The 15,259-nt window shown below is 49.9% G+C and overlaps 1 protein-coding gene across 1 annotated transcript in view; it reads right to left on the bottom strand.

The window, feature by feature from the left end:
* Positions 1-1,091: 1,091 nt before the first annotated feature.
* The window catches only part of CUX2 (cut like homeobox 2), a 37,376-nt gene continuing 23,208 nt past the window's right edge, over positions 1,092-15,259 (bottom strand). Inside the window, 12 exon segments of the mRNA XM_063315763.1 lie at positions 1,092-2,362; positions 2,960-3,233; positions 4,519-4,707; positions 5,519-5,788; positions 7,212-7,371; positions 8,957-9,741; positions 10,651-10,752; positions 12,125-12,620; positions 12,622-12,773; positions 13,198-13,297; positions 14,114-14,162; positions 14,958-15,016. Of these exon segments, the coding sequence (XP_063171833.1) occupies positions 1,588-2,362; positions 2,960-3,233; positions 4,519-4,707; positions 5,519-5,788; positions 7,212-7,371; positions 8,957-9,741; positions 10,651-10,752; positions 12,125-12,620; positions 12,622-12,773; positions 13,198-13,297; positions 14,114-14,162; positions 14,958-15,016 (3,411 nt within the window). The 3' untranslated portion in view covers positions 1,092-1,587.

Raw genomic sequence — 15,259 nt, 5'->3', positions numbered from 1 at the left:
AGCAGAGGCTACATACTTTTATTTTTTTCCCCCCATAACAATGAAGACCAGGAACTTGGTGGAGGTGGTGATTTTTTCAGAAAAAGCATTCATTTCTAGAAAGGCAAATCTCATGTCAAATGGAGGACCTTTCTCTCAGGGGCAATCTTGCAGAACCTTGGAGAAAGATCCTGGGCGTAGCTAAGTAAACAATTTTCCCTGGGTTTTTTTTTCTTTTTCTTTTTTCCTTTCTTTATCTTAATATGCACAGGTCTCCTTTACACTCTGTGCATGCAGTGCTGCTGCCTCTCTCAAAACTAGCAGCAATTAACTCCGCTGTGCAAGGACCCCTCATGTGCAGACGCTGCCCTTGCAGGCTATAGACTGGGGATGATAATTCTGTGGGGAAAATGGATGGGGCATCAGCCAATGTTTTATATTCCTGTATGTTGCTGCTCAGTGCAGCAAACATTTCCAAAGGGTTGCTTTCCTCCAGACCTGAAATGTTGAGCTAAGCAGGCAGGAACCATTTTCATGCATTAAAAAAAAGGGGTCCTGGTTGGATCAGATTAAAGTCTGCCCTGTCAGAAACAGACTGTTCAAATGATCAAATGCACCTTTTTGAAACAAAAGATGCTTTTATGTTTTAAGTGGGCAAGAAAAGGCTACCCCTTTGCCAATGTTTTTAGATGCCCTCTTGGTAAAGGCCGGAAAGTCAGCTCAGGAATCAGAGTACATCTTGTTCAGAAAGGCTCTTGCAAACATTTCTGTACCATACCCAACAGCATGCAGCACTTTTTCCTGTGTTGCCAAGAGAGAGAGAGAGAGAGAAAATAAAAATAAGGGGACATTCCACCCAAACTGAGCAACAGACTCAGGATGGGGCCATGGATTCCAAATTTAGAGTCTTTGTGGACTATAAGACAAGTTTCTTGACAGGTTGTGATGATGTCTTACAGACAAATACCCAGGCAGAAGACACCCCCTTGGTGATCGAGCTTAGTAACATTTTGGTCAGTCTCATAGTGCTTCCTGATGGCTTTGATCAACGAGCCAAGGTTACATTTTTTAAAATTTAATTTTTTTTCCTTTAATCTCATCCAGTGGCAAACTACAAGACTTTCAGTGGGCATTTAATGATACAACTGATACAGTTTATAGCTATCTTTTAATATCAAAGCAGCTTGAGCTGTTAATAAATTCCAAAGTTTCCTTTTATTAAAATATCTAAAAGAGGTCTATAAATATTATTTTAATATTTTTTTTCCTTCCAAAAGTGTTCTCAGATTGTTCCTGTGTGTCTGTTCTCACATTTAAAACCCCAAAAGTCAGTCTGATGTTACCTTCAGGAGCTAAGGAAGAGCAGCTACCGGGTAGCATCCCTCTAGTTCAACAAAATGGAGCTGATTTATTTTTGTCTCTTCCTTAGGACTTGATGAAATTAATAAAATATGTGTGTATGTGTGTTCATATATATATATAGATAGATCTATTTTCTCTATACACTCTGCTAGGACTCCCTGCGTCGTCAACATGTTCCACGGAGTTTAGAACCTGGACGACATAATTTGGGGGTTCGGTTTTGATTTTTTCCTTCCATTTGGCCCTTCAAAACTCCCACTCCAGAGTCTCTTCGCGGTTGGCGGCTCTCTCCAGCCGATGAATAATGCTGTTGAGGTTGGCCATCTTCTCATTCCGCCGCTGGACGTTGGTGGTCAGTTTCGTGATGGGGCCCGTCTCTGTGGCTGGACCAGAACTCTGCCCTTTGGTCGCCACGATGCTCACTGGCAAGGGGGAGATGGGGGCCGAGGAGGACGGGACAGGTGAGATGGACATCAGGAGGCCCGGCGAGGAGGCGGCAGATGGAGAGGTCAGAGAAACCTCTAAGCTGCAGTGGGACGACTCGGAGGCGGATTTAAAGCTAAGGGGGTCCGAGTGAGACCTCTCGTGGCTGTCCACCTCCATGGGGTTATGGAAACTGGAATAATCGTGGCCCCCAGGGAGGTGTGTCTTGCTGCGTAGGGTGCTGCCCCACGTGAGGCTGGGGGCTTCGTGGGGGCTCACGCAACCGGGCTCCCCCAGCTCTTCTCTGGGACTGGATCTGGACGTGGGCTCCCCCTCCCCCTCCGGACTGCGAGAGTCCCTGCTGCTCGTGCCGTCATCCTTCTCGCCGGCTTCCACTTGCTCCTCCTTGATCTCGACCAGGGCTTTACATTCTCCTTGGCACTCAACATCTCTGAATGTGGGTTTATGGTCCTCCCCCTCTGAGTCGGGGCTCTGAGGCTGGGCAGCTGTGAGCAAATGGCCAGTGGGGGCCATGCTCTGCTCAGGATCTGTGTCATCCTGCGCTCCTTCCACCAGCATCTCTCGGCGCATCCGAGACCTGCCAAAAAGAAAGGCCATGGAGTCCTTGCGGCCCGACCCCAGGAGATCCCCGAAACATCCGCGAGAAAGAGGAAGAGGGAAAGGCAATGCCAGCGCTGGTGGCCCAGGGGGCTGCTGACCTCTTGAGTTGCCTCCAGCTCCTTGACTGGCTTTGCACAATGCAGTTAGCCCCTCTTGTTAGAGACCGCATGGGCAGCTTTCCCACAGCATGGGCAGCTCGGTTGCTCCTCTGTGGCTTAGCAGGTTTTACCAACTGTTTGGGTAGTCTGTGATTCATTTAGGAGGCAGGCTAAGCGTGTTGTGCAAATACAGCCATTATGTGGATACATTACAAAAAAGGTGTCCTTCTGAGAGCCACAGGGCCTTATCAAGAGCACAGAAATCTGAGGGTGGGGCCAGAACCGCCAGCGTAAAAACATAATTAACACTCTGGTAGCCTAGACGGTTTTGTGGCTGCATCCAGACCAGCCGGGAGGTCGTGCTACCTTTCCTCCGGAGTGAACCATCTGCCTCAAAGGAAAGTCTGTTTGGCGAAAAGCTTAAAGGCCCAGCAGGACCAAGGGGTGGCATGAGGTGGGGTTGACCTGCTTTTTACCTGTAATTGTGGAACCAGTTAATCACCGTGTTGGTCTTGAGGTTCAGCTGGAAGGAGAGCAGCTCGATCGTCTGCTGGGAGGGGTAGGGTTCCAGCTGATAGGCTCTCTTCAGGGTCTCCTTTTCCTCTGGAGCTAAGACCACCCTTGGCTTCTTGATCTGCAGGAGGCTGAGGTCTTGCAACTGCAGGCTGGGGCTGGGGCACTCTGACTGCGGGTTGGGGGACTCGCTGTCCGAGCCGGCACTGATCAGGCCATAGCGGCGCTTCAAATACGCTGCAGACGGGGGAGAAAAACAGACAAAGCCACATTCCTGGGATAAGTTTTCTCATCTTGAATTTAACAGGCCTTTCCATCTCCCAAAGAGGGGAAATGACCAACGGGTCTCTCCCTGGCAGAGGGTCTGTTGAACGAATGGTGGGGTCAGGAGAACACATGCATGACTTTCCTGTGCAAAGGGAGGAAGCAGGACTTGGCTTCTATAAATCCCAGTCAGGCAGCAGGTTTTGAAAAGTTGCCACTGAGCCGTTAAATAATCAGTCACTGCTTGTTGCAAAATAAACCCTATCTCACCAAAGTGAGGGAGGGAAAATATACAACAGCCTGGTCCACTGGCAAGCGATTCAGTGCCACGAGTGGTAGGAAATTAATTGACACTTTTAAAGGAAGGACATGAGCTCCCTTGCAAGCCAGTTGTTGCAAAAAATCCCCAGCACCGGGCTTGTGCTGACAGACGTCCCACATGAGCAGCAGCAGCAGCATTTTTGGCAAGCAGGAAACAAGGAAGCTCTTCACACAACCTTGGCACCCTTCACCATTCCCTGCTAACTTAAAGGGGCTCATCTGAGACCAGGGTTTCTCCACCAGGATTCTGTGGCGCCCTCAGGTTCTGTGAGAGGGCACTTGGGGTTCCCTGGGAGATCATGATTTATTTAAAAAAATATTTCAAATTCAGGCAACTTCACATGAAAGCAGTAAGTTTCATTCTTTATTTTTAGTTTAGGAACACTGTGAATGCATATAGACAGGCCTACTTATGAAAGGAATGCAATAATTTTGTGACTTCCGGCCTCTATTTGAGCCTGAAAGTGCAGGGGTTCCTTCCCCGAGGCCTGAAAAATATTTCAAGGGTTCCTCCAGGGTCAAAAAGGCTGGTCTAGAGAGTTTTATGGTAGGTTGTGATGGAATGCAAGGGCGACCTTGGAGAACAGAGGGAAGAGATGCTGCCAGGAGAAGGAGCAGATAAAAGGGGGGGGAGTCCATGATGGGGAGGGGGTGACGGTCTAAAGAAGAAACTTAGGAAAATTCCTTGACCGCTCAAGCGATAAATAGGGAGGCGAGAGATCTGTGCTTTCAGACTTGCAAGATTCTGTTAAGGTAGCCTTACAATACAGTAGAATTAGCTCATCTGGTCGTGTTTCCTGTCTGGTCTACCTGGAAGGGCTGACTCAGGTAGTGTCTCCAGAGGGGTTGTGAAGCTCACCCCACTCCAGGGCGTTATACCCAACACGTCTAACCTTACCACTCCAGGCCAGGAACGCAAGGAATGAGTGCGTCTCACCTTTCTTCTCCAATTTTTTCATGTCCCGGAGCTTGTCAACGTTGTGAGGGTCATTCAGCCAGAGCTGCATGCGGACAAACGGTTCCCTTCCTTTAAGACTCAGCTTGTGCCAAGGTTTGGGCCTTGAAAGGAGATCCGAGACGGATCCCTGTGTCAGGCCGAGGATGCTCTCTCCGAAAAGCCGCTGACCTAGCCAGGGAGACAGAGGTTGCAGCACACAGGCAAAGGCGCATGAATTGCCTTTAAACTGGAATAAAGTTTATGCCCTTTAAACGTTTATGGCAAGTTTTGTTTCCCCAGCTCCTTCTTTTAACTTCTCCAGTACACACAGGCAGAACTTTTGCCTCCGTTTCCATCATCTAGGAAGCGCCAGGTAGCATTTTCTCTCCTCCAAGTGACTGGGGAGAAGCAGACGTGCCTGACTGAGTTTGTCCCGCAGGAGTTCACATTTTACTCCACGCTAATTCTAACTGGTGAGAAGAATTCCACAATCAGCCTCTCTACACAACAGTGAGATCTCAGTCTAAACCGTTAAGGCTTAAATCATTACCTGTTTCTCCGGCATGGTAGAGCCTGCTCAGTCCCTGAGCTAATTCCCTCCATAAGCCCTCTGGCAACATACTACAGAAACACAAATGTTATTAGCTGGAATGGAGGAGCCCCTCAAGAGCCTTTTGTGCATGCTCGCCGCTGGACCCCACCGCATGTTCTAATTGGACGGCCTTCCTTCCACCCAGTGCTTTTTAATCTAGTTATCTCCACAACGCCAAACTGGCAGAGGAGAAGCTGCCGTCAGGAGACTGCAAAATATGCCCTGCTCGAAATAAAGCCAGTGGCCGCGAGCCCTCGGTCCCTGAAACCTCTGGGCAGGAGAACATCTACCCAAGTCCTGGGGTGAAAACATCTTCTTGGCCTCCGTGTCCCTCCACCCTGGAGCCAGGCAGCTCTCTTGGACCCCCAAGACTCTACTGGGCACAGGGCCCCCCACAAAGCTCCGTACCAAGGTTGTTGTCCGTCAAGACCTCCTTGACCTTCTTAGTGATGCAGTAAGTGTCCAGCTCGGGGGACATGGCCACAATCTCCTGAATGCCAACAGAGGTGTGGTTGTTTGGGCACATTTTGCCACTGAGCAAGGCGCCAGGTTTGCCTTCCGGCTGCTGGTTTTCTTTGCTGCTCTCCAGGGCGAGACTCAGGGGCTCCGGAGGACTCTTCTCTTGCTCGGAAGGGCTGGCTGGTGGGGAAGGGGAAGACTGAGACTCTCCAGGGCTGGCTGTAAATAGAGAAAGAAAGGGAGGAGGGAGGAGGGAGGGAGGGGTGGATGAGAGCAAGTAAGAATAATTATTTTCCACCCTTGAAATGTAAAACATGGTATTTGCTGCCTTCAGAACGCAAGCGAAGTTTACTCTTGGAAACTTTATTGAGAACCTCCATTTTGTCTTCTTCGCTACCGTAGGGAGTGCTCTGCCACTGTCCTCCTCCGGGATATTTTTTCAACTCCTTAAGCCAGCTTATTGTCCTGGGACTTCTGATGCTCTCCCTTCCAAGCACCAACAGATCCCGCCCTGCTTAGTTTTTCTGAGACACGTCAAGATCAGTCGGCACCTACCCAGTCCATGAGAACTAGGGAAGTACAAATACTGAGCAGCTGCTCCTTGACTAAATACTTACATTCTCTGCCTTGCCAAGCACACCGACTGAGGCGGCTGAGGAAAAGGGTGGGCAGGTGCAGCATGTCAAAACACCAAGTGTGAGAATAGATGCAAAACAGGGCTGGTGGGTGTCGGTGTGCATGTACACGCATAATCTATAGGTGCTTGTGTGAAAAGGAAGCTGAGAATTTAACTTCCCCTTTGACTTAAGATTGCATTTCATAGCAATCAAGGAGAGAAAGAAGATTTCTTTTTGAAGTGGGGAAAAAGACACTGAATTTTTTTTTTTTTTTTAAAGAAGTAGGATACTCCACTCTCACCAAATACCTTTTTGGATTAAGAATCTGCATAATTCTACGTTCATTTCTGTTTTACCCTTCTGAAATTGAGATTTTAGGCACATTTTGTATCTGGTTGGGGGTGCTTAAAACAGGTTATTTGTTTGTTTTTTTTATTGTAAAGCACATCAACGGGTGCAGGCCGAGAAAGATACTGCGGCAGGGAAGGCAGCAGATGCCTCTGGTAAGGGTTGCTTCGTGGAATTTCCCACCTTTGTTCCCAGAATTATTCAAGGAGCTGTTACTGTCTCCTGTCTGTAAACCTTTGTATTTTCTTAACCCTTTCCCCCTCTTTTTCCTCTCCAGAAAAAGAAATCTGTAAAAGAGAAAAGGATGGGACGGCTTCCCAAATCCTTTGGAGCAGCCCCCCACCCCATGATGTTGGTTTCTACCAGCAAGCTGCAGAAAACAGGGAGAGCTGTAAACCGCCCAGAGCCACTCTTTGAGTGAGATGGGCGGTGATGAAATTCAAAATATAAATAAACATAAAATAAATAAAATTGGTTCTGAGCTTGGAGAAGGCCTCCTTAGCCCTTGCGAGGGCATCTCTGCACTACCACAACTGATTTTCTGGTCCTGAAACCGCTGAAGGCACTGCGAGAAAACAACAAATAGGGTAACCCAAAGCCTTTGGGGCTGCTTCGGCCACACGGGATGAATGCGAAGCGCCTGCCGAGGACAGAGTCCGATGCTCAGTGGCGCCTACCCTGAGGCAGGGAGCCCTGCTGGCTGATCCCTTGGCCCAGCTGATCCGTGAGCCAAAGCTGCATCCGGATAAACGGTTCCCGTCCCTTCTGGGTCAGCTTGCTCCACGGCTTGGGCCTGGACAACATGTCGCTCACGCTGCCTTGCGACAACCCCAGCACCTGAAAGGGAGGGGAGCACGTTTATGTCTCAATTTAGGTTCGTTAGCAGTCCCAACCTGATGATTCTGGGTGGCAGACCATCCAAGAGCAAAGCAGAAAGAGTACCAGAATTAAACCAATACTCAAGGAAAAACGCAAGAGAAAGGGACGTTTAGGGAGACACGCCTGTGCTCCAATTGGCTGTTGAAACAGGGAGGTTTCTCAGGATCTTCCTGAAGGCCAGAAGGTTAGGGCCACTGGAGCCACGGACAGGCACCAGCATCAAAAGCCTTCAGGGCCACATCTCATTCAAGGGAAAAGAGACACTCAGCCAGCTCAACAATGGGATTCTAGTCAAGCAGCTTTCAGGAGGGGTCACCATCCTGGCTGAAATCTAGATGGCCTTCTGCCCTAACCCAAACTATGTTGCGGAGGAACAGGAGCTTAGCCAGAATCCCCAGGGAAGCAGTGGAGGAATACAATTTTGCTCCATCCAAAACCATTCCGGGGGGAAGAAGGTGTAGCAAAACTGGGAGGGCCTTTTGCACGAACCCAATTCTGATCTGGGAAGTGTCCTGCATCAGAGATCTTTTCTGAAGAAAAGACAGCCACGTGAAAGGCGGTGGAGGCCATTGGGGAGGAAGGGGCTGAGCAGGACAGGAGACCTCGGGGGGGGGCAGTAGGGGTGAAATAATAGTGGTGCCAGCAGCTCTGGGGGAACTGGTGGCACCGAAGGTGGACAGAGAAATGGTCAGGAGGACACAGCGGTGCCACTGTCTTGGTCATTAATTGCCCCTGCTCTCCTTTTGCACCTTTAATAGCAAGCTGACTGGCAAAACAGAGAAAAAGTTTTGCCCATCCCCTTATTGTCATTGCAAAACCTTCTTTCAGGCCTGCTGGGTATCAGGGCCAGTCTAGGAAAACAAAACGTAGTGATCAGAACAATCATGATACCAGCAGGGACATCTTCATTTCATTTCCAATTCATCTGCAGCTTGCCCTCTTCCCAACCTCATTCACACTTTTTGCCTGTCTTGTACACCCTCAAAATTTCCACTGGCACTCACACACTCCCTCAGCCTCTCTACATTTGGGTGCTTCCGGACAACACAATTCCTCAGGCTAATTGTGCCACTTCTACCTTCAACGCTGGAAACGGTATCAAATTGGATCTAATATCTTGGAAAGCTTTCGAAGGGGACTAGAAGAATTCATGGAGGGCATTTCTGTCAAGGGCCCCCTTGACAGACTTGGTGTTACCACCATGGGGGGAGCAGTTTGCTTCCAAAAATGCCAGCTGCAGAAGAACAATGGCACGTCTCCATCTTATACTGAGCTCCCCAGAGTTTGGCCACTCTGGGAAACAGGATGGTAGACGAAGGGGGGCCTTGGCCTGATCCAGCACAACTGTTCTTAAAAGTAACACCCTATCCATGACTTTTCTTTCCTTAGCCACTTTTTTCCTGGTAAGAAAGAGGGTGTTCAAGTGGAAGATGATGTCATCGAGCTCATTTTTACATAATAAAAACCTTGTCTGGAAGCACCCTGTTGGTCTCCTTTCTCAAGCCAGCCAGCACGGCTTCCTCACTACGGACTATTGAGCTACCTTCTCCCCAAAGATGCGTTGGCAGATTCCGTTCTTGGCCAACTTCTCCTTGACTTGCCGTGTGAGTTCCAAGGTGTCCACTTCCTTGTACATGTACATCTCGTACTGCTCTGGTGTCAAGGGGGGGACGGTGGGCTTGAGAGTTCTTGGCACATAAGACGGGTAGTAAGACAAGCGCCCAGCTCCTTGGGCTTCTGAACCAACCACTTCTGATTTTACTTCTAGCACCCTATGGGGTTCATCCTCTGAGGTTGGCAAGTCTTCCTCATTTGGACCAGAGTCACCGGGTTCACCCCGTGGCCACACTCGTCCATTGGCCATGCTGGAGTAGCTGGACGAGGAAGAGAGGGAGGGCGACACCGAGGTGAAAGGGCGGCTTAGGAGGCTCCTCTCGGATGCCCAGTGCTGGTCAAAGTAGGAGCCAGCGTCCCCGATCTCAGACTTGACCTTGCGGATGATGCTTTGCACAAACGCAGCAGGGGAGAGCACCGTCAGGGGTGTCTGGGTCATGCTGCTGCTGGCGTTGGGGCCCACCCCGCCCCCTTCTTCCTGCTTGATGTAAGCCCGGACAATGTTCTGACTGACGGCTGACAGAGGGGAGGATTCTGCAGGGGGGGTGGAGATGGGCCGGCTGGTGGCGCCTGATTCGATCTCAAGCAAGGCCTGCTGTTGAGCCTGCATCTCGCGGCGGGCCTGCTCCAGGATGTTCTTGATGGCGTCTTCTGAGCTGCTGGTGCTGATGCCGTTGGCGGCCGTCTGGGGTGCAGCGGTGCTCTTTGTCTCCCCTGTGGAGCAGCGCAAAACAGAGAATGTGGGACGGAGCTCAGCCAAGTCAAGTCATCATGAACAGCAGTGAACGGGGATCCCCTCTGCACGCTTCGCTGGGGCCAGCCTGTTTCTGCACACAAGCTCCCTGATGCCTCAGGACAGGCCCTGTGACCCTGAGGGTCAAATACAGCATTTTTCCTCCAGGCAATTTTACCCGTTTTAACAGTCTACTGCTTCTCATCCGACAAAACTTTGGATTCAGCAGACAGTCTTTTACTTCAGACTCCACCTCCAAACAACAGGCAGAGTCCAGTTTCTGAAGCAGTCCAGACCATTGACATCACTTGTCTAATAATGCGATTGACCTTTTAACATCACTTCAGTCAATTTAAATCGTTTGCGAATTGATGCCAATGACGTAGAAACATCAATTACGCAAATGAAGCAAAAGCTGTCAATTACGTCAATTTGAATTTAAGGGACGTTTGACTTTAACGGACACCCTCTCCCCCAAATGGCCTTTTATTCGAGGTTTTATTGCCTGCCTCTGCTTGTACAAAGAATTATTTTCTTGGCTTAAGAACAGCACCGCACAGGTTGCTGAATTCCTCCCTAAAAGGTGCCAGCAGAGGGCAGCAGATGACACCTTAATCTCAACTGATCCAAGGAAGCTGAGTTAGTTATTACAGTATTTAGAGTATTTATAGATTGCCACTCCTTCCATCAAGATGGACCGAAGAAATAAGAATTCATTTAAGGAAGAATTTAAAAAATGCATCAAATTAGGACCACAACACACTTGCTGAAGTAAAGAAGAACCTAAAGCAGGCAAGTCTCATTCTCCTATCTGGGCAAAGACCTCAATTTTAAACTTCAGAGGGCAAAATGTACCCACGGCCCCTCTAGCAGCCCCATGGGCCCCTTACCTCCTTTCTGTGACTCAATCTCTTTCTTGGCCTGCTCCAAGATACTCTTGATGGCATCGTCTGAACCAGTTTCTGGGGTCCTGATCCTTGGCGTAATGCTTCCTGATCAAAGACACACAACCACAAAGACCGTCATTTGCTTTGGACCAGTTCTATTCTCCTAAAGTCAAGGAATTATGTACTGACACCCACTGATCTTCCTTTTTCAGAAGCTCCTGTTGGAAGAAATGTCTCTTGTCATTGGTCACTTGCTAAGGAGTCAGGGATCAGGAATCTGGCTGTTGGGTTTGATCTCTGCATGCTGAGGAATGGGAGATGGCAGGAAAGGAAAAACTTAATCAACCAGGACCAGTTCTCACCCTTGACTAAGAATCTGCCACAAAGACCGAAGCCTAGAACATACAAAGCAAAACTTGTATCGGAACCTTGGTCCATCTATTTCTGTATGGCCTCTGCTGGCTCTCCAGGGCTTCATGTATGACACAGTTGTAACAGTGGTCCATGTACCATGGGAGAAACATGGAGACCATCTAGGAAATAAGCCCCTGAAACATTAAAGCTTCAAAGCCTCTCATAAATGATAAAAGTAACAACAGAGTCCCTGTAAATGTAGATATCTCCTCTTGGCAAAAGCAGCTTTTGGTTTCTATCATGGTGAGACCCAAGTTCTCTGGCAGAGTGATTGGTGGGACTAAGATACTAAAGGTGGACACCACTGAGACAGGAGACTCTCACCACCCTCCCTAGAGATGCCAGGGCTGATCATGGGAACTTCTACATGCCAAGTTGGTACTGCTGAGCTGCAACCCTTCCCGCAAAGCAATGCAAAAAGCAGCCAAAGTGAAACAGAAGTGATTCTGGTTCTGAGATTATGTGGCGTGACTGGTCTGGAAGTCTTGAAAAGAACAGCTATAAAAGATGTCCTGTTTGCAGCTCCACTGGATCAGCCCTAACTCCCAAATCAAGCTTCTCAAAGGACACGTCTTGTTGGCCATCCTCTCAGATTTGCTCTGCGCATTTGGTGGGGCCCCAAAATTGAGCAGTGTCCTAGTTCAAGTCGATTAGTGGGAGCAGTATTATCTTAATGAAAACTCACTTAATTTGCAGAGGAGCCCAGCTGTCTCTCCGAGAGCTGGGCTTGAGCCTTGCTCAGTTCTAATCATATGATTGTTCTTGAGCCATCAGCACAGATGCTGCCTTGAAGAGAACCACGCAAGGCTTCTGCAACAAGGAGCCTGCACGCAAGAATTTGAAAGGAGGGGAGAAAAGAGGGGTACGCCAGGGAGGCCCAGACTGAGGGTGACTGATCTCAACTGGCTGGCCTTTGCTTGGGAGAAGGTGGGAGGCGATTGGAGCTTCGGTTTCAAAGCAGGAAGAGAGGCTACACCTGTGAGAAGGGCCGCTGAAGTGGTTCCGGGCGCCCTGAAGCAACACCCACCGCCCCCACCCCCGGGTCCCTGCCCGGACCACTCACCTCTCTGGCGCACCTGAATCGTTCTCAGAGCTAACACGTTCTGCTCGTCCGAGAGGAACTGCTTCATCTTGATGAAGGGCTCCTTCCCTTTGACCGTCAACTTGCGCCAAGGCTTTGGCCTGGCCAGGATCTCACTGACCGAGCCCTGCGAGAGGCCCAGGACGTAGTGTCCGAAGACGCGCTGGCCAATGTTGTGCTTCAGCAGCTGCTCCTTCACCTGGAAAGCGATCTCGGCCGTATCCAGCTGCTCCTCGTCGGCAGAGCCCGGGTTGCTGCCTTCGGACTGGTCGCTCGGCGGGCTCCCGTCGTTGGCCGGGACCGGGTTCCCGGGGAGCACCAGTCCCTTGGCAGTGTAGAAGGCCGAGGGGAAGCCCCCCAGGCCATTGCTCTCGCTTTTGTACGCGGGGGGGCCCATCTGTGTGGAGAGAAGGGAGTCTCAGGCGCGCTGTTTGCTGGCACCCTGGCCCGGAAGAGGCAACGGAAAAGACCCTTGGTACCTCCTGAGCCACGGTGGGGCCCAACAGGGGCTGGAGGAGCGGGGGGGAGGCGGAGTCTTCCCTGGGCGGGTGCGAGAGCTGCTGGGGAGACGGGCAGGGCTGCTCGGGGCCCAAGGCGTCCTTCACCGACTCGTCCTCCGAGGGGTCCTCCTCTAGAGACCAAAGAGAAGGGAAAACACACACACAACTATAGCTCCCCTTGACCGTGGGGGCTGGGGATTATGGGATCCATGGAGCGCCTGTTTGCAGATGGCTACGGACAGCTGGCAAAGCCCGAGGAAGGAAGGAAACGGTCCCTCCTTAGCTGCCTACCCACTGTTTTCCTAAGGAAGAGCTAATGGCTCCTCCATCATTCAAGGACACTGACCCCGACCTCTTTGCTCAGTGCCCAGAGTGAAGAAGGGCTTCCTAGCCTTCCCCAAATCACGACGACCGCCTGAGAGCAACCCTACTTCAATCTTCCTGGTGGGGGAAGGATCTTCTGATCCATTCCCCCTCCCTTAACAAAAAATAATTCCAGCAAGGGCCTCGGCAGTCACGCATCTTGGTTCCCCACCAATCCGTTCCCCATCCTACCAGTATTGGGGGTGAGGTTTGGTTTCTCCAGGAGATACTTCCGAGATGGGTAGAAGGAATCCTTCCCCAGGAACAGCGCGTCGGTGGGTTTTGAGATACTCTAAAGAGACAAAGAAGAGAGCCAAGAATTAGAATTCATTTCAGTTCTTTTCCTTCGTTTTTTTTTTAAATGGCACCCTGACTTTTTCACACTCACCACCCTAGGCAGCTTTCAGCAGCAATGAAAAGATACTGTTGCTTTGGAACAAAAACCGTCAAGAAAAATAACTCAATTAAATCAGCAACTTGTTCCAGTCAACATAAAAATGTGGCAATTAGTTCAACCATCTGATAGTTGTCGGGGTACTACTTTCCTGTTTCTGCACATTGCTGTGAATTTCCTGTTCTTCGCTGCTTTGAGTACCATCTGGTGGAAAAGCAGGGGGTAAATGTAAGAAATAAACAAAGGCTCAGAACTACCAACCCAGGAGCTGGAAGTCCGGTGGATCCAAAGAGTCTAAATAAAAAACAGTCCACGGAAGGGCACAGACCTTTCTCAGCAAGGACCGCCCAAACCTCAGGAATTATTTATTCTGTATCCACCAAAAGTACTTCTGAAGTGGGCAGGATGCAGGCAAAACCATCCCCAGTAGATCTTAATGACTGGGCATTAATGAGAAGAAGACCCTAGAAGTCCTAGTGATTTTTTTTTTTGCACCGTGCCCAGAAATATTCAGAAGCCAAAGAAGATATTTCAGTCGATGGGAAGTTTTGCAAGATGCTGCTCTCCAGCTGTGGAGAACCCTTCTGGTCTCCACGCTCTTTTACGGCCAGCAGATACCTTCTAAAAGCAGCCGTGCCTAGCGCACACCGCAGAATAACCTGAGCGAGATGGAAGCTAAGGTGTGTGCTCCAGCCAGGAAGCTTTCCAACTTGCCTGGGACAGGTTGCAGTCAGAGGACGCCAGCTTCATTGCTTTCAGAATGCTGCAGAAGAAAAGGGTGAGAATTAGGAGTGAGCTGGAAAAACAGCTTCCAAGCAGGGCTTCAACGCCTGGTCCTTCATGCACAGCTAGTTTTGAGGATATAAAGCAGGGAGGGACAATCTCTGGCCCTTCACCTGTGGCCTGCCACGTGTCCTCCGTGCACCACCCAAATCCCGTGTGCAAAGAGTTGGCTTTCCTGGGGTGAGGGGAAACCGTGGGCCTCCCCCTCCCCCGGTTTTTGCTCTCAGGGGCATTGAAATAGCAGCGAATTCATCCTCCGCTGAGAGTAAAAACAAGCGGCCTTGTGGCTTCCCCTTTAGCGCCAGCAAAGAAGTAGCTTATGCTTGTTAGGGAAGTCACAATGGCAAAAGGATCATCTGCAGGCCATTCACGGACAGATGAGGAAGGGTGATGTGCTTGTGTGAAACAGAAAGCGGGGAGGGGAAAAGGAGGCGCACAAGTCCATTTGGGTGAGCGTGTGCGCTCCTGACCCAGGAAGCCACAACCACTGAGAGTGGCATTTCTCTCCGTTCACCTACCCTGATAGATAAGCCCACGTGATGGGACATCCTTGCCCAGGCCCCATCTGATTTCCACTCCCACAGAGAGATCCCTGAATCCAAAACCTAGGGGAGGGTCCAGAGATCTCTGCCGATCTCATCTCCTTCTCCTGGAAACAGGGCTGAGAAATGCCTGGCAATGTAGCCATCCAGAGCTAAACCTTTGAGGATGGACTGAGAATCTCTCCTGCAGAGAGCTTGGGCATTTGATGGGGCACCAGGAAAGGGATACCTACCTCAGTTCTGTCTTGATTTCCTCATAATCTGACTGGGCACGAAGTTTTTCTTCCAATTTCTAAAGAATATACAAATGCATATAGAGAGATACGCATACACACACAGATAGGAATATTCAAAACCCCTAATTCAAAGTCAGAAGTTGCGTATGGCCTGAAACAAATCTTAAGAAGAAAGGCACAGCTCTCCTGCATGTCTTCCAGATATACTGAACTACAAAGCTCATCATCCCCTGACCAGCTGGACTGATCTAGCACATCATTAGCCCAGCTCAAGAATCATTCAAATTTTGTCTGGCCTT

Source organism: Candoia aspera, chromosome 15 (genome assembly GCF_035149785.1).
Source record: "Candoia aspera isolate rCanAsp1 chromosome 15, rCanAsp1.hap2, whole genome shotgun sequence".
In the NCBI taxonomy this organism is placed as follows: Eukaryota; Metazoa; Chordata; class Lepidosauria; order Squamata; family Boidae; genus Candoia; species Candoia aspera.
This window is presented reverse-complemented; position numbering and strand designations above follow the sequence as displayed.